Source organism: Halichoerus grypus, chromosome 1 (genome assembly GCF_964656455.1).
Source record: "Halichoerus grypus chromosome 1, mHalGry1.hap1.1, whole genome shotgun sequence".
Taxonomy (NCBI): domain Eukaryota; kingdom Metazoa; phylum Chordata; class Mammalia; order Carnivora; family Phocidae; genus Halichoerus; species Halichoerus grypus.
In genome coordinates this window covers 144,050,953-144,075,367 of record NC_135712.1, presented here as the reverse complement: position 1 = coordinate 144,075,367, position 24,415 = coordinate 144,050,953, and the positions used below count along the sequence as shown (strand labels likewise).

At 36.0% G+C, this 24,415-nt stretch overlaps 1 protein-coding gene across 1 annotated transcript in view; it reads left to right on the top strand.

Annotated features, from left to right (window-relative positions):
* DYNC1LI1 (dynein cytoplasmic 1 light intermediate chain 1) overlaps positions 1-22,426 on the top strand; it is a 46,180-nt gene extending 23,754 nt beyond the window's left edge. The window contains exons 4-13 of the mRNA XM_078072795.1: positions 635-865; positions 3,004-3,173; positions 5,415-5,508; positions 8,564-8,699; positions 9,528-9,639; positions 11,821-11,880; positions 12,003-12,047; positions 12,713-12,833; positions 13,792-13,947; positions 15,338-22,426. Of these exons, the coding sequence (XP_077928921.1) occupies positions 635-865; positions 3,004-3,173; positions 5,415-5,508; positions 8,564-8,699; positions 9,528-9,639; positions 11,821-11,880; positions 12,003-12,047; positions 12,713-12,833; positions 13,792-13,947; positions 15,338-15,450 (1,238 nt within the window). The 3' untranslated portion in view covers positions 15,451-22,426. The remainder of the gene's footprint in view (positions 1-634; positions 866-3,003; positions 3,174-5,414; positions 5,509-8,563; positions 8,700-9,527; positions 9,640-11,820; positions 11,881-12,002; positions 12,048-12,712; positions 12,834-13,791; positions 13,948-15,337) is intronic.
* Positions 22,427-24,415: the final 1,989 nt, after the last annotated feature.

Sequence of the window (24,415 nt, the reverse complement as noted above, 5' to 3'; positions counted from 1 at the left end):
TGAGTAGTTCTGTGTGGGCATACTTTTATTGGTTTGGGATTGGGATTCATAGAGTGATATTTTTTAACATCTTAAGGTATTCTGGTGTGCAGACTAGGTTTCTTGCTGGCCTTGAAGAATCTCAGTGCTTCAGTTCACTTCTCCCTCAGAGAGTGGAATAATAGTATCCTAGGCTTCTTTTGTTGACTCCCTTTTCACCTTCTCATTTTTGACACAAAAATGTCATCTACTCCCCTGCTTTTTTCAATATGATCAGCCATTTTTTTCTTGTATACATCACTTGTCTTCTCATTTTTGTGTATAATATCTTGAATATGCATGGCTATCTCTGCTGATAAGAAGAGAGAGAGAGATCCTGATGGTAAGAATAGAAACATGTAATTCATGTTGGTGATTTGGGATTTAGAAATAAAAAGTAGAGGCTGCTGGTGTTCTGTGTTGGCAGTTAAATCATTTTCCTGAATGTTTGTTAGGCCTTTACTAAATTGATAGATGTGGCCTACCTAAATAGTTGAACCTTGTCAAAGGAGACCTCTCCTGTGGAGGTGCCCTAAGATACCAAGTAGGTGTTGTTAGTTGGATAATGAAATAACTTAATCCTATTGCCTTGGTAACTTTCTTTTGTCTATTATAGATCAAACAAGATGTAACGTATGGATCTTAGATGGAGACCTGTATCACAAGGGCCTCCTTAAATTTTCACTGGATGCCATTTCTCTGAAGGACACTCTAGTTATGCTGGTTGTGGATATGTCAAAGCCTTGGACTGCTTTGGATTCTCTACAGAAATGGGCAAGTGTTGTTAGAGAACATATTGACAAATTGAAAATTCCTCCTGAAGAAATGAAAGAAATGGAACAAAAGTGTGAGTAGTCTAGAAATACTAATATAGATTTCAAACACCTATGTCCTAGCTATCGTAATTGTAGGAATTTTTTACTTTTAATAAGGTTTAATGAAGGATACATAATGTGACTACTGCTTTTGAAATTCAATTTGATGTGCTAGGTTTTAATGTAGTTTTAAATTGGAAACCTATACATAATGGCAGACTCTTTAATAGAGGTGTCTTTTCTCCTTTGCTGAAAGGCCATAAATGTTCATTTTGAGAAGTAGGTTTCAGGATTAAAAAAAAAAATTGAATCTTTCTTCAGCTGTTCATTTTCAGCACTTTCATTTCTTAATAAGTAGAGCAATCTTACCAACCTTGTCAAAATGAAATGTGCCCCAAAAACGTTAACAACATAAAGATGGTAAGCTGGTTTTATGATTTACAAAGTATGTATTTTGTATATACCCATGTAAATTGGAAATTTTCAAGTAAATTATGAAAACGTTACAGGTCATTTCTTACAAATTGTAAGCCAGTTGTCACAGTTCTTAATTTCACTGAGAGCTCTTCATTTGCCAGTGTTGTACTTTGCTTAAGAAAATACACAGATGAATGCTGCTTTTCTTTGTTATTGTTAGCTGATTATAACTTCTAGGAGAAAATTGACAGCTTACTGGAATTTATATGCTAGGAAATAGTAGAGATTTAGGAGAATGTATGTCCTAAATCACTGAAAAAAATGTGTAACTGCTTTTAGTCTATACCTGTGTTTCCCTCTTGGCCATTGTCTGTGGGTCTTTTTTTCCCCAAAAGTTTATACTGTAGCACTGGTTCTCAATTTGTGGGTCCTAGGACCCTGTCCTGTATCAGTACAGCTGGGAACTTGTCAGAAATACAAGCTGGGAACTTGTCAGAAATACACATTCTTAGGCTCTACCCCAAACTCAATCAGTTACTCTGGTGCATGCTAAAACTTGAGAACCACTGTTAGATTTCAGCTTCTGATTTGAAGGGTAAAAGCTACCAGATCTGCTAGGGTTGTATGCATTCCCCTATGTTCCTAGAGGAACTACACTCAACCAACCATTCAAGGTTCCCTCTTCCTTGACCCCATCTTAGTTTAAGACAGTTTTCCTCCTTTATGGCTTTGTATAGAATTCCCTTATATACTGTTTTAATCCTATGCTGTGGATTTGTTTCCAGATGCGTTATTTTGCTTTTAAACATGGAAAGCAGCCTTATGTAGACATCCTGCATCACTGATTATTTCCTTGAGAATTACTCAAAGAGTAATCATTGAGTCAAAGTATACATTGTTAAAGCTCTTAATACATTCACATTAACTTTTTGTTAAATGGAGGTTTTGACAGACTTGCAAATGAGTTCTAAAAATTTATCAGCATTGGTAATATCTCATTAGTTCTTACCAGAATTACAGAGTGAATTGCACCTAGATTGCACCTAGGTAAAAAGGAGAAGACCTGAGTAAAGGGTTTAGAGAAAGGAAAGTAATGTTAGAAAGTCATCTAGGTCTGACGTTCATTCATTCATTCACTCATTTATGATTTTATTTATTTATTTGAGAGAGAGAGTGTGAGAGAGCACAAGCAGAGGGAGGGGCAGAGGGAGGAAGCAGGCTCCCCCGAGCAGGGAGCCCGATGCGGAGCTTGATCCCAGGACCCTGGGATCATGACCTGAGCCGAAGGCAGATGCTTAACCGACTGAGCCGAAGGCAGATGCTTAACCGACTGAGCCACCCAGGCACCCGTAGGTCTGACTTTTAAATTGTGGAACATTCCCCTCCCCTCCCCTCCCCCCACACACATATCTATGTTTTATCCTCTCAGTGCCCTTTGTGAATTAGAGAATGTAGAGAAGCAAAGCTAGATTGTGACTTACCCGAAGTAATTTGCACAGACAGAACTGGGCTTACATTGAACCCCACTCTTTGAAGCCACTCAGTGTTGTATTCTGCCTCCTCATAATTAATGTGGGTCTAGTGTTTCTGTCCTGTCTTTGAAACAGATTTCTCAAACTTTTTGTTTCTTCTCTTATGCAAGACTAAGTATAAAGTCTCATAAAATACATATTTAGATTATGGCAGAAAAAGCTACCTGCTGAAATAAAGCAATTTCTAAACTATGTATTAAATTATTTACTTTGATTTTCAGTGATTAGAGACTTCCAAGAATATGTAGAGCCGGGAGAAGATTTCCCAGCCTCTCCTCAGAGAAGAAATACTGGGTCACAGGAAGACAAAGACGACAGTGTGGTTTTACCTCTGGGTGCGGACACACTTACACATAACTTGGGCATCCCAGTACTAGTAGTTTGCACAAAGGTTAGCTTCCTTCCTAGAGATTCTACTACTGCTATTAACCAAGGATAAACAGCTGTTTTGTTTTTCCAGCCTCCTTTTGGAGGAGATTTCCTAGCTTTCCTAGATATTTTTTCTTAACAAATAGAAATAATAGTTTAAAATATTGAATGATAATCACATGTTGGTTTTGTGATCTTAGTCCTAGTTTCTTTGAAAGAAAACATTACTTCAAATATTCTGTTCTTGATTGAATTTCATATTCCTAATTTCAATTAGACTTCATTGTCCAGTCAGTTGACTAGAAATACTACAGGTAAGATGATAACTTCGGTATTAATTTTTATAAAATACTTTCCACAATAAATTGTGATACACTAATATCCTAATATCAGAAGATTATGCCCTTAAAATAGACTTAAACACCTACCAGCACTCATTATGTAAAGCTGATACGCAGTTATCAAGGGCTTTTTATTTATTTACTAAAGAGGTTCTGATAGGATTGCTATTACCAAATTCTGTTAATTTAGTTCCATCACTGTGCACACTTTATAATAAAATCACATTCCCCTTAAAAATAATTTCTAGTTCAAGTTCATCTTCTTTCCATTTGGTCTTGAGTAGTATGTCTTTATTGTTTATAGATCATGGAATATTAAGGAAATGACAGAACATACAAACCTTTTTGAGATCTAAAATTATTAATGTTTTCCATAACATGTAAAAACTTGCACATGTAATTGAAGGGAGGTATGGCACTTACTCATCTGTGGAATAAAAATGATAAAAAATATTTTTAAGTTTTATTTTAAACTCTACAAAAATTATCAATAACAAAGGGTGGGGGTAGCATTTAAAATAATTAAATCAAAATCTGGTATCTGCTTTTCAAGTAGTGATTGTTGTGTAGTTGTTACTTACACCTTTTCTCTAAAACTGTTTTTAAACTCTCACACTAGAATCCTTCTGTGTGTGGTTTGTTTTTGCTTTATTTTGTTTGACAGAGAGCTGTTTGTTGGCAGATACTTCCCTGTTTTATAGCACAACTTGCCTCTTATAAAAACCTCTTATTTTCAAAGGAAAATTGTTAAGCTTAAAGGGACCTGAATTAGTATCAAATGAGTCAGAGTCATAAGATTTTTAAGCCAAAAGAGATTATCTACTGTATTTCACAGACTCTAAGACAATCTTCAGTTTTGTATTAGCTTAGGAGCTTTTAAAATGTGTAGGGGGGAGTGGGAGAGGTGTCTCAGGACAGAGAAATAATGGCGGTTTAACTCTTCTTAAAGACTCTGGAAAATGAGATTCAGAGAGACTAAGTGTCTTGCCTTAGGTCCAGATCCTCTTATTGCATTTAAATATGTTCCACCAAAAGTATCGTAAGTCAACAATACAATAATTATAAATATCTTTAGTAATTTGAAGTAATTACTCTGTGTTCTATAAAATGGACAAACATGCTGTATCATGATTATACAAAGACTATGTTGTATGACGTATATATGCATAACAAAAAATTGCATGTCAGATTTGATCTCAAACTAATATTAGGTATAATGAACATTATTATTACAGGGTTATTTTTAGATTTCATACCTTCAGTTCCAGGAGGTTTTGGTGAAGTAATTTGGATATCATGTTTATTTTTTTGTAACATTTTTCTGTAGCAAGCAGAATTCAGAATCGTCTCAGTGACCGTACAGGTGACACTTCAAAAATAGCCTGTAATTCGCCTTTTTTTCTTGCTGTTGGTAAGATTGTAGTAAGAGTCAACAGAAGAACCAGAAAAGAAATGAAGGTCATTTAAGAGTTATCAGATAAAGAGAGGAGCAAAGAGGAAATAGGGAAGGGTGCAGACTCCCAGATATACAGTGTTTTATAGAACTAGAATAGAGTTTAGAACTTAAAAACTTCGTTTAAGTCAAAAGGAGTTGTTGAGTCAGCAAATATGAGCAACCATCTGCTTGTCCTGTTACTCTTCATTCCTTTATGTACTGAAACTTTTTCTTTGGTGTTTTCAACATTCAATAGAACATGGACATTAATACTTTTTAAGGAAATTATTCCTTAGTCTTGATTCTAACTAAAAGAACCTAGACATATAAGAGTAATGGATACTCTAATAGTCTGATGTTCAGTCACCATATCAGAGTGGTAGGTTTGTGAAATTCCCCCATTTCATTCCAAAACTGTTTAAATCATTATATTTAACTTTGATTAAAGTTAATATTATTGTTTTTCTTAATTATTTTAACTCAACAGTGTGATGCCATTAGTGTATTGGAGAAAGAACATGACTACAGAGATGAACATTTTGATTTTATTCAGTCACATATCCGGAAGTTTTGTTTACAGTGTATCCTTTTCCTGCATTCATCAGTGCAATGTACCTTACCTGTTTGTTTGCTTTTTTATTTTTTTATATTTTTAAATTTTTTTTTTTTTTTTTAAGATTTTTATTTATTTATTTGACAGAGAGGGAACACAAGCAGGGGGAGTGGGAGAGGGAGAAGCAGGCTTCCCATGGAGCAGGGAGCCTTGATCCCAGGACCCCGGGATCATGACCTAAGCCAAAAGCAGACGCTTAATGACTGAGCCACCCTGGCACCCCTGCTTTTTTTAATTAATGGAATTAAATTGATGGACTTCAGAAATTCCATAAACTTTTTTTCCTCCTGCTTCTGGTTAGAAATTTCATTTTAGCTCCCAAATCATTTATATCTGGGTAGTTTGAGCTATAAAAGCAAGTTTTGAAATATGTAATTTTGATTTGCTGTGTTTTAAAGGATTATGCCTGAGAAAAATCATTTATCAAGTATCAGTCTTTTTGGAAAATTCTAATGAGTTGACATTGTAAACATTCTGATTATAAAGCAGTATTCATTTATTGGGAGTGGTGTTGGGGCAAGATCAATATTTAGGTTTGTGTATTCCCATTTTTAACATGTTCACTATGTTACCATCTCTACATATAGTCTAATGCAATGGTTTCAAAATCTGGGTGTGCCCAGCTAAGGCTTGCTGAATTGGAACATTTCAAGGTGAGGCTGAAGAATCTCTACTTTTAGAAAGCTTTCTGGGTGATTTTGATAATCACAAGGTTAGAAAACCTATTACAAGGAATCTTGTCTAGGTTGCAAGGATTGGAGGAACCACTGAATAACATTCAGAGCTAAAAGAAGGATAAAATGAGGGTTGCACATGAATGCTTTTAAGAGAATTTGCTATTGAAAACTTTGTCACAGCTTGAGTGCACTGAGGAGAGCTGTTCTCACCCACCCCTCTTGGATTAGAGAGTCTGTGGTTGCATTCCCTAACCAAAGCTTTTGTGTCTGAAAAGTGAAGAAATGATGACATTAGCAGTAGGTAGGAATCATAAGTAATATATACATGTTTATAGTGTCTGTAGTTTTTCATTTTCATTAATGGACATTTAATTTAAGGACCACTTACAAGAAGCCTAGATGAATAATGAATAAGATCACTTGATACTAGCAGCTTCCCTTTCCCCTTTTCTCCTCAGTACTTCGTCCTCTCTGTGGCCCTTTCTTTTCTCCTGTCACATAATGGTTGACTTGGTTGAATTGAAGGGCATTTGTCTACATAAGAGACTTTAAAAAGAAGACAAAAAGTGGGAGTAATTGGGGGCGCCTGGGTGGCTCAGTCGTTAAGCGTCAAGTGTCTGCCTTCGGCTCAGGTCATGGTCCTAGGGTCCTGGGATCGAGCCCCACGTTGGGCTCCCTGCTCAGCAGGAAGCCTGCTTCTCCCTCTCCCACTCCCCCTGCTTGTGTTCCCTCTCTCGCTATCTCTCTCTGTCAAATAAATAAAAATCTTTAAAAAAAAAAAAAAAGTGGGAGTAATTGAAGTAGATGTCTATAGACTTTTTGTTATCTTTGAAGATTAGCAAATTTGGGAACAAGCAGTCTCTTTAAACATTTAATTAATACTGTTCTTGAAAATGTACATACAGAAATGTAATCAAGAAGGAGACTGTCCACTGAAATAATTACAGACCTCTAGTAGAGCCCACTGATTTTAAAAGAATACAAACTGAGAAGTCACTTCAAGATAGTGAGGCACACACGTGTATGTGTGTGTGTATGTGAAGGCAACAGTTCAAAATCATTATTTTTATTATTATGTTAATCATCATACATTACATCATTAGTTTTTGATGTAGTGTTATTTATTTATTTTAAGATTTTATTTATTTATTTGTCAGAAGGAAAGAGAGAGAGCACAAGCAGGGAAGCGACAGACAGAGCAGGCAGAGGGAGAAGCAGGCTTCCCACGGAGCGCGGAGCACGGAGCCCGATGCGGGGCTCCATCCCAGGACCCTGGGATCATGACCTGAGCCAAAGGCAGCCGCTTAAAATCATCTTCCAAGTTTTTTAAATGTTAGTTTTAATACAAATTTTTCAGCTATATCATAAGTTGGTTCTCATGAGAAAAGATCACTCATTAATGAAAAGTTCACATAATTTTTACTTAAAATGATAATGTTTGTTTCTATCAAGTTAAGTTTTATGAGAAGTCCTATTTAGCAATACCACTTTTAGGTTCATAAGCTTCAGTTCATGCACTAATAAATATGAGTATCTCAATCCAGAAGTAGAAGTTTGACCATTCCCAGCCTTTCCCCTTGGTCTAAGTTGTCATCTCAGGACACAGTGGGCAGTGCTAGAGCATGGTCCTTAGCAGTGGCCATAGAATTTCTGATAGTCACTCTGACCACATCATCTGTTAGTAGTCACATTGCCCCTTTTCCACAGGCCTCTCTTGATCTTTGGATCTACCATATCATTTGGTAGGGTCTGCCTTAATTAACACATCCTCTGGTGAGGTTGTGTTACCTCAAGTTTTGGTCATGAAATCAACTTTTGCCTTGAATTATGCCTCAAAGTTTCCTGATGATACCTATTGGTTCATCTCTCTTCAGTAGGTCTCCTGAGCTTTGCTCCTGAAGTTCTAATTCCTGGGGCTAGTGAAAACCACAAGAGATACTAGTATACACCTTTTTTTTTTTTTTAAACACAAGCAAAATAGTTGTTGATAAATAATATCCCTCCTTCATGAAGTTTAGGAAGGTCAAAAACAAAGCCAGTTACCTCTTCTTGTGCTTTAAATGGAGAGGTAGTAGCAGTATCAGTATTATTAAATTTACCTTTACTTTCTTGGTTTCATGAGACTTTTGCCCTCCTAAATGAAGTTGATAATGTAAAGATAGTTTTATTTGCATTTTAGCCTATATGTATTTTATACTTTTGAAATTCTTGACTATCCTATAATGTATCTTTCGGAATTATTTTTGAAAGTGCTGTGCATATAACTGTTAAGCTGAGAACACAGAATTTTATGGTACCTGATGTTCATGGAATTTGTCCAAAAGTTTCTTTAACAGTATTATTCAGATGGTGCAGCACTTATTTACACTTCAGTAAAAGAAAACAAAAATATAGATTTAGTATATAAATATATCGTTCAGAAACTGTATGGATTTCCCTATAAGATTCCTGCTGTTGTTGTGGAAAAAGATGCAGTATTTATGTAAGTATCCTCTTCAGTGTATTATTTTATTGTGTGTTATTGCTGCAATTTGATGGTGAATCCTCGTTTTCGGTTTTGAGGTGAGACCAGTAGACCTTTCCACGATGAGTAGGTGAGAATCTCTTCTAGATTGTTTTGTTTATAACCTGCTGTGATCCATTTATCTTTGCCTGTTAGATTTATTGCTGGCCTGAGCCCCTTTTGGAAAGCCTTGCTATTATATATAGCTAAACCGTTGAGTGCATATATCAGTGTATTTACTTACTTTTTGATTGATACTCATTTATTGATTGGTTTGATACATAAAGGACCCAGTATATAATCTAGACATGCTTTCAAAAAGTTATGTGAATACACTAAGAGGTAATAATAATTAACCAGACACCCCCCCGAAAGGACCCCCCAAACTGTGCATTTTTAAAATCAGGAAGATTAAGAACCTTTTTAAGTAGTAATTAGTAAACTATAACTTGAGCATTATAATAAAAAATCTGATTAGTTTTGGTGTGGTTTTTTTTTAAGATTTTATTTATTTATTTGAGATAGTGCCAGTGAGCACGAACAGGATGGGGGGAGGGGCAAGGGGAGGGGCAGAGGGCGAGAAGAGGCAGACTCCTCGCTGATCTGGGACTGAGCTCCGTCCCAGGACTCCCATGATCATGACCTGCCGAAGGCAGATGCTTAACCGATTGATCCACCCAATCTAATAAATAAAAGCTTATTAGTTGTTCATAATTGGTCAGATTTGTTCCCTTTAATATGATCATGGATTTAATGAAAGAATGACTGTATAAATGCTTGAGATTTATCATGTGCATTTCTTTCCAGTCCAGCAGGGTGGGATAATGATAAGAAAATAGGAATATTACATGAAAATTTTCAAACATTAAAAGCAGAAGATAATTTTGAAGACATTATAACTAAACCACCTGTCCGAAAGGTAACAGTTTTAGTATATATAGTCTCAATATTTAGCCTTTTAAACTGAGGGGGGAGTCCATAACTTTAAGATTATAGTTAGAAAGGTAAGGGAGTCCTTTCCTATCAAGGGGTTTTCTAAGTATAATTTGGGTGTTGCTAATGTCAATTCAAAATAAAAATCTGTGTTATCAAAATATAAACCAGCTGTTCAGTTACTGAATTCTTACTTAGCCTTTGGCATATTTATATTAGAAAATATTAGTGTGGATTCCATAGTCTAATGGAAATAATGAATTGGTAGGAGTGAATGTATGGATATTGAAGAGAGTAGGTTGAAGCTGTGAACTTTCCATCCTAGAACTCAGCCAAAAGCCAAGAAAATATAGGTAGAATAAATGTGTTAGCTTCTCTCTGTTGAGGTAGATCTGGAGTCTTCTCCACAGTCACTAGTTACCCATGCTAGCCCACAGCTATCCAGGAGCTTCCAGTTTAAACTGTTATATGTCATTCGTATGCCTATTTAATCTGCTTCCAGAAAGTACTCTTCTTTCACATATTTTGATTTCATGTTAAGTAATATATCATGTTCTATAGTTAGATGTTACAGATGTTTCTAGAAAGTTGTATAAAAAGCATTTACATATAGTACTTCTCAGTGACTTTTAAGTGGACATGCTTTAGGAAAAATAATTTTGATTTAACATAAAATAAGATTCTTACTTAAAAATCCAAACAAAAAAAAAATCCAAACATTGATATTGAGCATCTGTCTTATGTTTGTGGGTAATTAGAAAAAAGAAAGTTAATGACAAATGAAAAATCAGTTGGCATGGTATTTGGTTTGGATGTCTATTAAAAGAAGTGCAGACATCAGGGGGGAAAAAAAGCAACAGTTTTTCCCATTCTCTTTTACCAACAAAATTGTGCTGTAAGTTGTCTTTTATTCATCCCACTAATACCTCCTGGGCCACTGTTTAGGCACTAGGTGCTAAATAGGACGATGATGCAGTAGTAAATCGGTGCGCATGCCAGTGCTCAAGTGCTGATAAGTGCTGTGGCCGTAAAGCCCAGTGAGGGAGGGTGGGGGAGAGCAGGGGCGCGGGGAGGGTTACTGTTTTAGGAGTGGTTAGGGAATGACTCTGATAAGAAGGGAGAGTGTTGCATGCTGAGGGAGCAGAAAGTGCACCTGCCCTGAGGCAGGAATGTAGAAGGAGGGCAAAGAGCCTGGAAAAAAGTGAAGAGGAGGGCCAGATTGATAGGAGATGGAAGGCGGAGTTAAGATCTTGTGGGGCCTTCTCATGCAGTTGGAGTCGGGACTTTGAATTTCATTGAGTGGAATGGAAAGCGCCTGGAGGGGGAGTTTGAGCAGAGGAGTGATGTAATCTGCTTGACCTTTTGAAAGGATCACTCTGGCTGCTGGTGGAAAATAGTCCCATAGCGTGCATTGTACAGAAATAGTAGAAGCAGGAGATGGTTGCTGCTTCTTTTTGCCTAATTACTCAGCAGGTAGAAGAGCCATTATATTTTTATTTCAGAGAAACCAGGGGTAAGTTGCTTTTCACTCACCTGGGGTATTATTGGCCCTTTTAAAACACCTAACTGTTGGGTAACAGAAGCATGATTAATATACCTATTGACTCTAAGGTTGTGCTGTCCAATATCATGGCTACTAGTCACATATGGCTTTTAAACATATTAAGTAAAACTAAATAAAATTAAATTTTCAGCACCTGAGTCACAGTAGCCACATTTCTTTTTCTTTTTTTGAGAGAGAGGGTACGAGGCGGGGGAGGGCAGAGAGAAAGGGAGAGAGAGAATCTCAGGCAGGCTCCATGCTCAGTGCAGAGCTGGATGCAGGGCTCAGTCTCCCAACCCCAAGATCACAACCTGAGCAGAAGTCAGGACTCAGATGCTTAAACGACTGAGTTACCCAGGCGCACCATAGCCACATTTCAGATGCTCAATAGCTACAGGTGGCTGGTGGCTACAGTATTGGACAGGACAGCTATCAAAGATTCATACTATTGCAGATGGTTATTGGACAGCTCTGCTGTAGGGGCTTGGGTCGGGCAGTTCACTTGTGTAAGTATAGGTAATGTTTGTATTGAATTTTTTTTAATTAGTCTAATCTAGAGAGTATGTTATTAATGGTTTTAGCGCAATATATTAGACTTGCTCATTTATGCATTGCTCATTTCAGTTTGTACATGAGAAGGAAATTGTGGCAGAAGATGACCAAGTGTTTCTTATGAAGCTACAGGTATGAAATTATATCAGAAGCAGATTTAGTATGGTTAATGGGTAAACTGTTCTTACGTATTTTTTAAAATACAGCAGTACATGCTATGAGTGTCTGACCTAGAACTCTTTTGTGTTTTTCAGTCCCTTTTAGCAAAGCAACCACCAACTGCAGCTGGAAGGCCTGTGGTCAGTATTGCAGATTTTGACAAAATTATTAAAGTGCCGTACATTATTGGTTTAGTTCCCTTTTTTCTTAATCGTATACATGTCTCCTGTGGGTGTGCTTTGATATAAACTTGAATTAAAAATTATTCTGGAATTTGTGACATTTTAAACTTCACTCCTTTTTAGAATATTTAAATCCTAGAGATCCATTTTGCCTTGTTTGTCATGCATGAGTTACTGTGTGGAACCATTTTTATATGGTTCCTTACCATTTATATAAATCCTTAAACAACAGCCCTGTGGGTTGGCAGGTACTACCAGCCCCATTCTGCAGGTGGGGAAACGGAGGCTTTGGAGGACCTTATAGTTTGCCTGAGATTTTATAGATAGTAGGATGCAAGTCCTACTTGGAACTCAGATCTGACTCCCATGCTTATGCTCGTAATCACACCCCATTATTCAATATGTTCTTTTCCCATTGAAGGGGAATTTGTATTCTAAAATGTGATGGGTCTCGTGGTATTTTCTGATAATGAGGACACAATTGCTAAACATGCAATGGCTTGCAGTGTAAATGTACCAGTAGAACAGATGGGACAGTTAAAAAGTAATTTCTTTTTATAATAACTTTGGTGAAGTTGGAAGTTTCCTGTTTTGATAGTTACGGCTTTCCTATTTTTACATAGGATGCCTCACCAAGAGTCCCAGGAGGCTCCCCTCGAACACCAAACCGATCCGTGTCATCCAATGTTGCCAGCGTGTCACCCATCCCTGCAGGGTCAAAAAAAATTGATCCAAACATGAAAGGTACATTTCTCTCTTTTCCTAGAGAAAACAACACAATACATTTCACACTAAAAAGAAATCTACCTAGCTTCCTGCCTTTTTTCCATAGCTGTTTACATTTTTGTGCAATAGCTTCTAACCTTTGTCTCTGTCTCTAACCTATAATCTCATAGTTAATCAGACTTCACACCGTTTTATAGTATAGCCTTAGTATATGATATCTATGGTGTGAGCTTTATGAAAGTTTTGTGTTACATTTGAACTTCTCCTAAGGTAGGTCATTGAAGAAATTCATATGTTAATAGGTTATCTGCAGTTAACATAAAGAGGAAAGCTATATGCATAATAGCTATTTCAGTAGGAATAATTGCCATAAATGGGATTAGTAGGTGAGAGTTTGTACATTTTTATGCCTTTTGATAATATGTTTCAAATAGCTTATTCAATTTACAAGTCATCAACATAGAGTGTTGCAATTTTGCCACAACCTAATCAGCATTCTTTAAATACTAGCAAGAGCGTTGTCCCTGGTATTTCCTATTTGTTTCTCTTCTGTGAATTGTTTCTTGTTATCCTTTACCCATTTATCTCTTGGAACTGGTTTTCACACAGGATTAGGTAGCTTTTTGTAATACTTGAGGCAAACATTTCTCAACAGTTACATTTTTGAAGAAACTTTTTCAGAAGGGAGGTATAGTAGCATCTAATACCTGTTTTAAATGCTTTTGGTTTTTTAAAAATAACATTCTAATTTTTTAATAATTATCTTACACTCTTAAAGTTTACTCATATTTTGTCTTACACATGACTAGATTAGAGATAAGTTACCCAGGCTCAAAAGATCAAACTAGACTTGAATTTGGAATACACAGCTCTTAAATTTTAAATATTAATTGCTCTCTGTGATTACTGTAATAATAATGTATAGAAGAATCTAATGTTTTGAGTGAAAGTTTTTTGGTTTTTGTTTTTTTAATAGCTGGAGCTACAAGTGAAGGTGTCCTGGCAAATTTCTTCAATAGTTTGCTGAGTAAAAAGACTGGCTCTCCAGGAGGCCCTGGTGTTGGCAGTGGTAGCCCTGGAGGTGGGGCTGGAGCTGGAAGCAGTGGTTTACCGCCATCTGCCAAGAAATCAGGTAATGTTCGTAGAGCTTTTTTTTTTAATAGCTTTATTGAGATAAAATTTACATACCATGAAGTTCACTCATTTAAAGTATAAATTCAGTATTATAGTATTTTTACAGAGTTATGCAAACCATCATAATCTAATTTTGAAACATTTTAATCAATAATGTTTTCAAGGTCCATCCACATTGTAGCATGTATCATTATTATTACTGAATAAAATTCCATTGTACATATGCCACATTTTGTCTACTCATCAGTTGATGGACATTTAGATTGTTTCCATTTTTGGCCATTATCAATAGATCCACTGTGAACATGTGTTTTTGACAGATGTTTGACAAATGATTTATGTTTTCATTTCTCTTGGGTATATACCCAGGAGTGGCATTGTTGGGTCATGTGGTAACTCTATGTTTAAAGTTTTTGAAGAACTGGCAAACTGTTTTGCAAAACGCTGCACCTTTTTATATTTCCAGCAGCAGGGAATGAGGGTCCCAATTTCTCCACATCCTCTCCAACATTTGTTTTTGTCCATCTTTTTGATTAGAGCCATCCTAGTGACTGTGAAGTCATATCTCATTGTGGTTTTGATTTCCATATCCTTGATGGCTAATGATGTTGAGAATCTTTTCATCTGTTTATTGACCATTTGTAGATCTTTGGGAAATGTCTATTCAAGTCCTTTGCCCATTTTTAAGTTGGGGTGTCTTTTTGTTGTTGAATTTTAAGTGTTCTTTATATATTCTGTGTCCTAGACCCTTGTCAGATGTAGGATTTGCAGATGTTTTCTCCCCTTGTGTTGGTTGTCCTTTCGCTTCTTGATGGTGTCCTCTGAAGCACAGAAGTGTTTAATTTTTATGAAGTCCAGTCTATTTTTCTTTTGTTGCTTGTGTAAGGGCCCTTTAAACAGACTTTTTAACCCATTTTCCTTTTTAATCCCATCTTTTTGCCACCCTTTTCACAAAAATCATTGTGCAGCTACCATTTTTGTAACCTTTTACAGGTTTCTGGATATAAACTGAATTACTTCTTGGCTTTTCCCACTGCCAGTGTAGAAGATTAAGCTTTCCCGAGACTGCTAATATAGTTACTACTCATTCATATTCTTTCTACATTCCAAAATTTTGTTGCTATTTTCTGTTTTACTGTTCTTACTGTCCTACGCCTTTTTAAAAAATATCTTTATGAGATTAAGTGATAGGTGCTAGTTTTACTTCCATTTGGTAACAGACCCCATAATGTAAAATGAGCGGATTTATTTTTAAATTAAGGATGTTTATATAACTTAGTATGCTAGATAAAGTTAATGAAACTGTTGGCAGCTTTTAAATGAAGAGACATTGGTGTAAAAGATACTTTGACTTCTATCTAAATCTTGTTTCTTTTCCTTCAATGTAGGCCAGAAGCCTGTCCTATCAGATGTTCATGCAGAACTAGACAGAATTGCACGCAAACCAGTTACGGTTTCTCCTACAACACCTACATCTCCTACGGAAGGAGAAGCTTCTTGAAGATACCAAATAAAGCCATTTATTCAGTTTTTTGGGATAATGTAAACTGGTCTCTGCCTTCTCCTTGAAAAGTGGAATTAGGGAACTGGAGTGCTTTTTCAGATGGACTAAATTTCTTTCTTTTTTTTTTTTTGTGGTTGCCCATTTTTATAAAAGGAAGCTATACAGAAGAAAAATTATTCTACACTATGTAGGATTGCTGTTTGCATTGCCACTTTGCATAAGGAAATAATTTTGGATTTTGAAAAACTCAAAATTTATAGATCTGAAATACAGCCATGTGATCATACTCTAAAGGCTCTTTAAAACATAAGAGGGTTTAGGAAAGGGCATAAAATAATATGGTTTGGGCATTTGACTGACTTGGAAGTCCAAGCTTATTTTAGTTAAGACTATTAAAATCATTTGAAAAATTATGTGTTAGTTTTGCTGGAAAAGAGTAAATGGTCAATTGTCAGATTTTCCACACCAACGTAAATATAACACCACACATGGAATATACTGAGAAAACTATCAGATAGCATTTTATACACTAGTCATTGTCTCAACCCACGATCCTGTAAGTTCTCATCAAGATATGATTTCGAAATATTGGCCAAGATTCATTTCTTTAACTGAGAAGAAAAGAAAAGCACACTGCCTAGATGCATAAAAGAAAAATGCAGAGGTTATTAAAACATAAAGAGGTAACAGTCTTTGGATTTGTCTATCTATATCTGTATCAATATATAGATATAGATATATATATGGCTCTGCCTTAATATACCCCTTTTTTGTTTGTGACTTTCAACTGTAATCAGTTAATAAAGTATTTATTCTCTGCATTCAGGTTCAAATAACTTGTTGCATTCTCTTATACATAATTTGTATTTATTGGACAGTGAATGATTCATTAGTATTTTGAGGTGTTTGACTTAATAGGATTATTAAGCATTCTGATCTTCTTTGTAAGAGACAAGTGAATACATGAGATTCACTAACCTGTAAGTTTCCTTAAGTTGGGAGTTTACCTTGATCAACACAACTTCCCCACAAGCATGTCTTGAACTACAGAATCTTATGTCAGCATTTCTAGTAGATAAAATGTAGCCTTTTACCATTATTTATTGGGCAGAAGCTATTTTAAAAGCTTGGCAAATGCACTGACACATAGGTCCTCTCTTACAGGTGAGAACACCTGTTAGTAGTTCCACCTGAATTTTCAGTACTGTTTTTAAATGCTTGTTTTAGAACCTTCATAAGAACAATTTGACTTCTTGGTGAAGTTCAACTAGAGAACACATGCACATTTAACTTATTGAATCATTACAGATAACTGGGGAAAAAATGGCTACTGCCCTTTACGTTGGCCTTTGTTATTACTTTAAAATATATATTCCAAAGAGTTTTTTTCTTCAGCAAAATGTTTGAGGACAGTACTTCTACTATCTAACATAATCCTTTCATTAAAACTTTAAAATCTTTACTTTTAAACAGTATTTGTCTCCTAACAGTTGAATATAAATGCTAAAAATACATGAGACGGTAATAATTAGTTTCAAGGTGGGAAAAACTTAGGTTGTTCCTGGGAACAGAAAAATGAATTTGTAAAGACATTTTGCTTGAGGAAATACGAGATGAAAAATGCCACTGGTAGAATCTTTAGTCTGGAATGGGTTCTGCAGTCATGGTGTTGTAAAGACCAGTTTTTCTAAAGTAGTACCTGATGAAATAAGGGAGACTTATGAAAGAAAATCACTGACTGGGCATCGTGGTATACTTTGATATGTCTGCTGTGTTTGCATGTCTAGGCCAACTCGTTCTTTTCTGTGTGACATTGGAGACGTACTAGAAAATCCTTGAAATTAATTGAGTCATTAGCGGAAATAACTATAATTGTTCACTTTATAGGGTATTCAGTTTTAACTAATCTAAAACCTTGTGTTTACCATGTTTAAACCTTAAACCCAATTTTTGTCCCTATTTTTTGTAAGGAAATTTGTTTTTAAAACTACCTAAAACTTTTTGTTTTTAAGCACTTTTTATTCAAGTACACATTAAAGAAAAGTATACACATTACAGGTTATAATGTTTGAAAGACCACTAATCACCACCAAGGTCAAGAAAGACATTACTGGCATCCCATATGCTTCCTATGTGCCCCCCTCATCAGCACTCCTACCCAAGTGACCACTGTCCCAACTTCCACAGCCATATATAAGTTTTATTTATTTTTAAGTTTTATATAAATGGGATCTGAGAGTTTATATTCTTTTTGTGCAAGGCTTCTTTTCAATATTCGTTCTGTAACACATCAACAAATCCATGTAGCAATAATTATATCTTTTCATTGCACCATAATATACCACCTTGCAAATATGCTGTAATTTATCCATTATGCTATTGATGGATGTATATTAGTTTCGTATTGCTGCTGTAACAAGTTACCACAATTTAGTGGCTTAAAACAATACAAATTTATGATCTTACCATTCTGGGGGTCAGAATTCCAAAATCAGTCTTCCTGGGCTGAAATTAAGGTGTCAGCAGTGCTGATTTCTTTTGGAGGCTCCAGGGAGCATCTGTTTCCTTCCTTTCCAGCTTCTAGAGGCTGCTTGCATTCCTTGGGTTCCTGGCCCCTTCTCCATCTTTGAGGTCAACCGCACAGCATCTTCAGCTGGGTGCTTCCATCACATGGCTTCTCACTCTGAACTCGCTGCCTCCCTCGTGTCAGCATCCATGTGATTAACTTGGACCCACCTGAGCAATCCAATGTAAGCTCCCTCAACACCTCACTCTCCTTGCTAGCATGGTTTCTGAAGAGAAATTGGGCATCATTCTTTGCTCCTCCATAGGTTCCCCCCACTTTGGCTTCTTTCAAGGTTTTTTATCTTTGATTTTATGCAGTTTGATATGTTATGCCTAGGTGTAGTTTTTTGGAATTTATCCTTCGTGTTTTGTGAATTTTCTGGATCTGTGGTTTAGTGTATTGACATTAATTTGGGGGAAATTCTCAGTCATTATTGCTTCAAATACTTCTTCTGTTCCTTTCTTCTGGTATTTCCATTATATATATGTTACATCTTTGTAGCCCTACAGTTTTAGGATATTCTGTTCCTTGCCCCCTCCCCCTCCGGTCTTTTTCTCTTTGCTTTTTAGTTCTGGAAGTTTCTATTGTCACACATATTGTCACCCAGAGACTCTTGACACAGCCATATCCTGTCAACTAGCCCATGGAAAGCACTGTTCATTTCTGTTACAGTTTTTTTTTTAACTCTAGCATTTCTTTTTTATTCTTAGAATTTCCATCTCTCTGCTCATTATTGCCCATCTGTTCTTGCCTGTTGCCTACTTTTTCTGTTAGAGCCCTTAGCATATTAATCATAGATGTTTTAAATTCATGGCCTGATAATTCATCATCTTTGCCATATCTGAATCTGATTCTGATGCTTCGTCTCTCTCTTCAAAATGCTTTTTGCCTTTTACTGTGCTTTGTAATTTTCTGTTGATAGCTGGACATGATGCACTGGGTATAAAGAACTCCAGTGAATAGACCGTTAGTAAAGTGGTAAGGTGTTGCAGGGAGGGAAAGCATTCCCTAGTACTGTAATTAGGTCTCAGTGAGCCTGCACCCGTGGGCTGTGAACTTCACAAGTCTTTCCCAGACCCCATCTCCACCCCCAAGCCCTTACACCTTAGGTGGGACAGGATGGCTAGATGGGGAACACCAGGGGATTTTTCTCTGATTTTTCCCTTTGAGATCCTGGTAGAGCTTCTGGAGGTAAAACTCACAAAAGTGTGGGGGAACCGCCTGTGAGTAGGGGTTTTTAACTCACAGACTTGCCTACTCTGAGTCTCCAGCAACTTGTCAATTACAGTTCAGACTTTCTTACCCCAGAACTGTTTCCGTCAGAGGTTTCTGCTTGGGAGTTTCTAGTTAAGCAAGTTGTTATTCTGTGTCCACTTGCCAGTCTCCAATTCTGGGAACAGGAGTTGGTCCTGGGACCTCACTTCTCTGACAAATGGAGTTGATTTTTCAGTTCAGCCTTTTACTTGTTAGGGTAGAGAGATGACTTCCAAACTCCTTACTTGATGGCTTCGAAACTGGAAGTCTCATTTCTCCCTCTCAAAATCTAAGCACATCTACAAAGTCCCTTTGCCAAACAAGGTAACCTTCCCAGGTCCCCAGGGATTAGGATATGGACACCTTAGTAGGATCATCATTAAGCCTCCCTACAAGATGTTAGCAACTTTAAGCTTTTCAATTGCTATTATGAATTGTGCTGTTACGAACACTCTCAAATGCGTCTGGTGGGAAGTACATTCTAATTTCTATTGAGTATATATGTAGATGTGGATTGCTGGGTCCATAGGCTAAGTGTATATTCAGCTTTAGTAGATGCCAAATGGTTTTTCCAAAAAGGCTATAAGAATTTCCATTCCTGGGAGAAGATATTTGCAAATGATATATCTAATAAGTCTAGTATCCAGATTATATAAGGAATTATTACAACTCAAGACAAGTAACCTAAAGTTAAAATGGCCAAAGGATTTGAATAGACATTTCTCAAAAAAAAAAAACAAAACACAAATGACAAGTGCAAGGAAAGATGCTTATTCTCATTTGTAGTTGGGGAAATGCAAACCAAACCACAATGAAATACCACTTCACAACCAAAATTAAAAATGAGTGTTGGCAAAGATGTGGAGAAATGAGAACCCCATACATTGCTGGTGGGAATATAAAATGTAAAATGGCAACCACTTTGGGGAACAATGTGGTGGTTCCTCATAAGGGTATACACATAGTTACCATATGACCCAGCAATGCCACTCCTAGATAAATACCCCACAGAATGAGGACATATGTCCTCACAGAAACTCGTATACAAATGGTTATAAGCAGCATTATTCATAATAGCGACAAGATGCAAAGAACCCAAACATCTACCAACAGACAAATGGATAAACAAAATGTGGCATATCTTACAATGGAATATTTTTCAGCTATAAAAAGGAATGAGGTATTGATACATGCTACAACATGGATAAACCTTGAAAAAATGTTAAGTGAAAGAAGCTAGTCAATAAAGTCACGATACAGGATTCCATTTATGCAAAATTTCCAGAATGGGCAAATGCATTGAGACAAAGTAGATTAGTAGTCTGTCTTTCATTTTAGACATGCTGGCAGGTATACAGTAGGATTTTCTAGTGGTTTTAATTGTATTTCCTTGATAACTAATAAAATTAAGCATGTTTCATGTTTATTGGCCATATAGATCCCCTCTTTTGTAGAGTACCTGTTGAGGAGTCTTAGGAGTCTTGTCCCTTTTATTTTCTTTTTCTTTTTGGGGGGAGGAGAGGGGTGGGAGGAAGGTGAGGGGGAAACTATCTGACTTTTTCTTACTGACTTACTCTTTACATATTCATGATGCTAGTCCTTGTCAGTATGTATTGTAAATATCATCTCTCATTTTGTGGTTTGCCTTTTCACCCTCTTATTGGTATCTTTTGATGAATAGGAGTTATTGATTTTAATGTTCCACCTGTCAGCTTTTCTTTATGGTTTTTGCTTTTATGACCTATTTTAAAGAAATCTTTGCCTTCAAGGTGATGATATTCTATGATTTTTTTTTTTTCTAAAAGATTTATTGTTTCACTTTTCTACAATCCTGGGATTGATTTCTATGCATGGTGTGAATTAGGGAACAAGATTCTTTTTTTTTTTTTTCTTTACCATGGGTATTTAATTAGTTCAGTAGCATTGTTGGGAAAATCATCCTTTTTCACCTCACTGCAGTGCCGCTTTGGTCATAATTTGTCCATTTATGTGTACTTCTGTTTCTGGACTTTCTATTCTCTTCCATTTGCCAGTTTGCCTATAATATACCAATACTACAGTCTCAGTTTCTGTCCTTTATCTGGTAATCAAGTCTTCCAGTGTTGTTTTTCCTTAAGATTGTTTTTGCTATTCTTGACTCTTTGCATTTCCATATAAACTTGAGAATTAACTGGTCCATTGACACACACACACACACACACACACCCTGCATTTTGATTGAGATTGCATTGAATTTATATATCAATTTGGGGTTCATTTGTCATCTTTAAAACATCTTCCAAACTATGCACAGGAATATCCTTCCACTTACGTAGATTTTCTTTAGTTTCTCCTGGCAATATTTATATTTTTCAATGTATCATCTTGCACCTCCTGTTGGTAGATTATTTTTTTCAGTGAATTTTTTGATGCTATCATAAATGACATCCTTTTAAAATTTCATTTTATTTGTTGCTGGTGTATAGAAACACATCTTTTTCATATTATCCAGAAACCTTATTCAAATCCCTTTATTAATGTAATATTTCATGTATAATTTATTATGGATTTTTCTACATAGAATTATGTCATCTGCAAATAATTAGTTTTATTTCCTCCTTTTTAATGTTGTCTTGGTTTATGACACCTGTACACCAATATAGAATACTATAGAACCGATGAGAGGAAGCATCTTTATCTTGTTCCCCATCTCAGAGTGAAAGCTTTTAATATTCCACTATTAAGTGTATTTGCTGCATGTTTTTTTGTAGATACTCTATCAAAGAAAGAAAGTTCTCTTCTTTCCTAGTTACTTCGTATCATGAGTTTTATCATGAATGAGTGTTGAATTTTATAAACTGTTTTTTCTTTATTGAGATAATCATTTTTTTTCTGTTAATGGTATCATTTACATTACCTTTTAAGAATATTAAGCGAACTTTGTATTCCTGAAATAAATCTAACTTGATCTTGATGTATTAGTTTTATTATATTGCTGGATTTGGTTTGCTAACATTTTGTTAGGATTTTGCATTATGCACCCGAGAAAGATTGGCCTGTAATTTTTATTTCTCATCATGTTTTTGTCAGTGTTTGATATCAAGATTATGTTGACCTCATAAATCAAGTTGGGAAGTATTCTCTTTTTGTATTCTTTGTAAAGAGTTTGTGAAAGATTGGTGTAAATCTTGTCAATTTGTTTCTTTAAAACTATCCAACATCAATTTATAAGGCCCTTTGTGGAAATTAACAATAACCCAAATGGTAATATCCATTACAGTTTTCTTATTTGGGCTTCATTTTTCAGAGAAATTACTTTTTCAGTTTGCAAAATGCCAGAATATGGGAATTCCTCCTTCATATAGCACCTCATTAACGTCTGTACCAAACAGTTGTTCCCTATGCTGAAATAGGATGACAGTTGACATCAGGGAATTCTTGCTGAATGTGTAAGTCTTCTCACATGATCATAGTTATTTTAGGGAATTTTGGGGAAAATTATAATCCATACATACAATAAAAAATACAAAGTAATGTGAAGAAGTACATGGATTCAAGAATATTTTTAAATATACAGCTCAATCCTATAACTAGAGAATAGATGGATATGATCATACTTAGAGAAATAATAGTTGTTACTATCCATTTTTTTTTAAAGATTTTATTTATTTGAGAGAGAGGATGAGAGGAGAGAGAGAGAGCACATGAGAGGGGGGAGGGTCAGAGGGAGAAGCAGACTCCCTGCTAAGCAGGGAGGCTGATGCGGGACTCGATCCCGGGACTCCAGGATCATGACCTGAGCTGAAGGCAGTTGCTCAACCAACTGAGCCACCCAGGCACCCTGTTACTATCCATTTTCTAGAAGTATGGAGGCATAGAGGCATATACACACACATATGTACACGCTCACACACACATTGGGGGCAGAGTAGTACCTTGAACCCATTGTATCACCAAAATCTTAGAATTAGCTGGCGACAATTCTTTCCTGTCTTCTCTTGGGTTAAGATTTTTTCTAAAATTCAAATACCACGATTCTCCAATTTTTTGTCATGGGACTCCTTTATACTTGCGCTTAATAAGGAGACTCCAAAGAATTAATTACGTGGGTCATATTTAAAAAATAATAGTAATATGGGTCATATTTATCTATATTTGCCATATGATAAATAAAAGCTGAAATTTTTAAAATATTCATTTATAAATAACAATAGTAAGTCTATTACATGTTAAATAACATTTTTTATAGAAAATAACTTTTACAAAACAAATGTATTGAGAAGAGTGTCATTGTTTTATGTTTTTACAAATTTTTTTAATGTCTAGCTTAATAGAAGACAGCTGGATTCTAATACCTGCTGTATTACATCTGATGTCATATGTTGTTTGGTTGAATTCTATGAAGAAAATGCAGCCTCACAAATATATAGGTGGAAAAGGTGGGGGTATTTTAATAGCTCTTCCAGATAATTGTAGATTTTCTTTTTGTTTCTAAAACTCAACAAGTTGTTTTATAAAGGTCAGTTGCAGTGTGGAATGCGTCGATCTGTCTTCCACTTTGAATGGATTTTTCCCCTATGTGATTTTATAACATTATTCATTGATCTTTAGAAAATACCAGTTCACTGAGTTAGAGTTCTTCCAAGTATTGACATGTCCTATAAAATATCAAACAAATCACATTTTTAGTATTATTACTGATCTCTTTAGAAAAGTTTAAGACATGGGGCGCCTGAAAGATGTCCATCAACAGATGAATGGATAAAGAAGATGTGGTATATATATACAATGGAATATTATGCAGCCATCAAAAGGAATGAGATCTTGCCATTTGCAACGACGTGGATGGAACTGGAGGGTATTATGCTGAGCGAAATAAGTCAAACAGAGAAAGACATGTATCATATGACCTCATTGATATGAGGAATTCTTAATCTCAGGAAACAAACTGAGGGTTGCTGGAGTGGGGGGTGGGGTGGGAGGGATGGGGTGACTGGGTGATGGACACTGGGGAGGGTATGTGCTCTGGTAAGTGCTGTGAATTGTGCATGACTGTTGAATCTCAGATCTGTACCTCTGAAACAAATGATGCAATATATGTTAAGAAAGAAAAAAAAAGAAGAATGTAGCAGGAGGGGAAGAATGAAGGGGGGGAAATCGGAG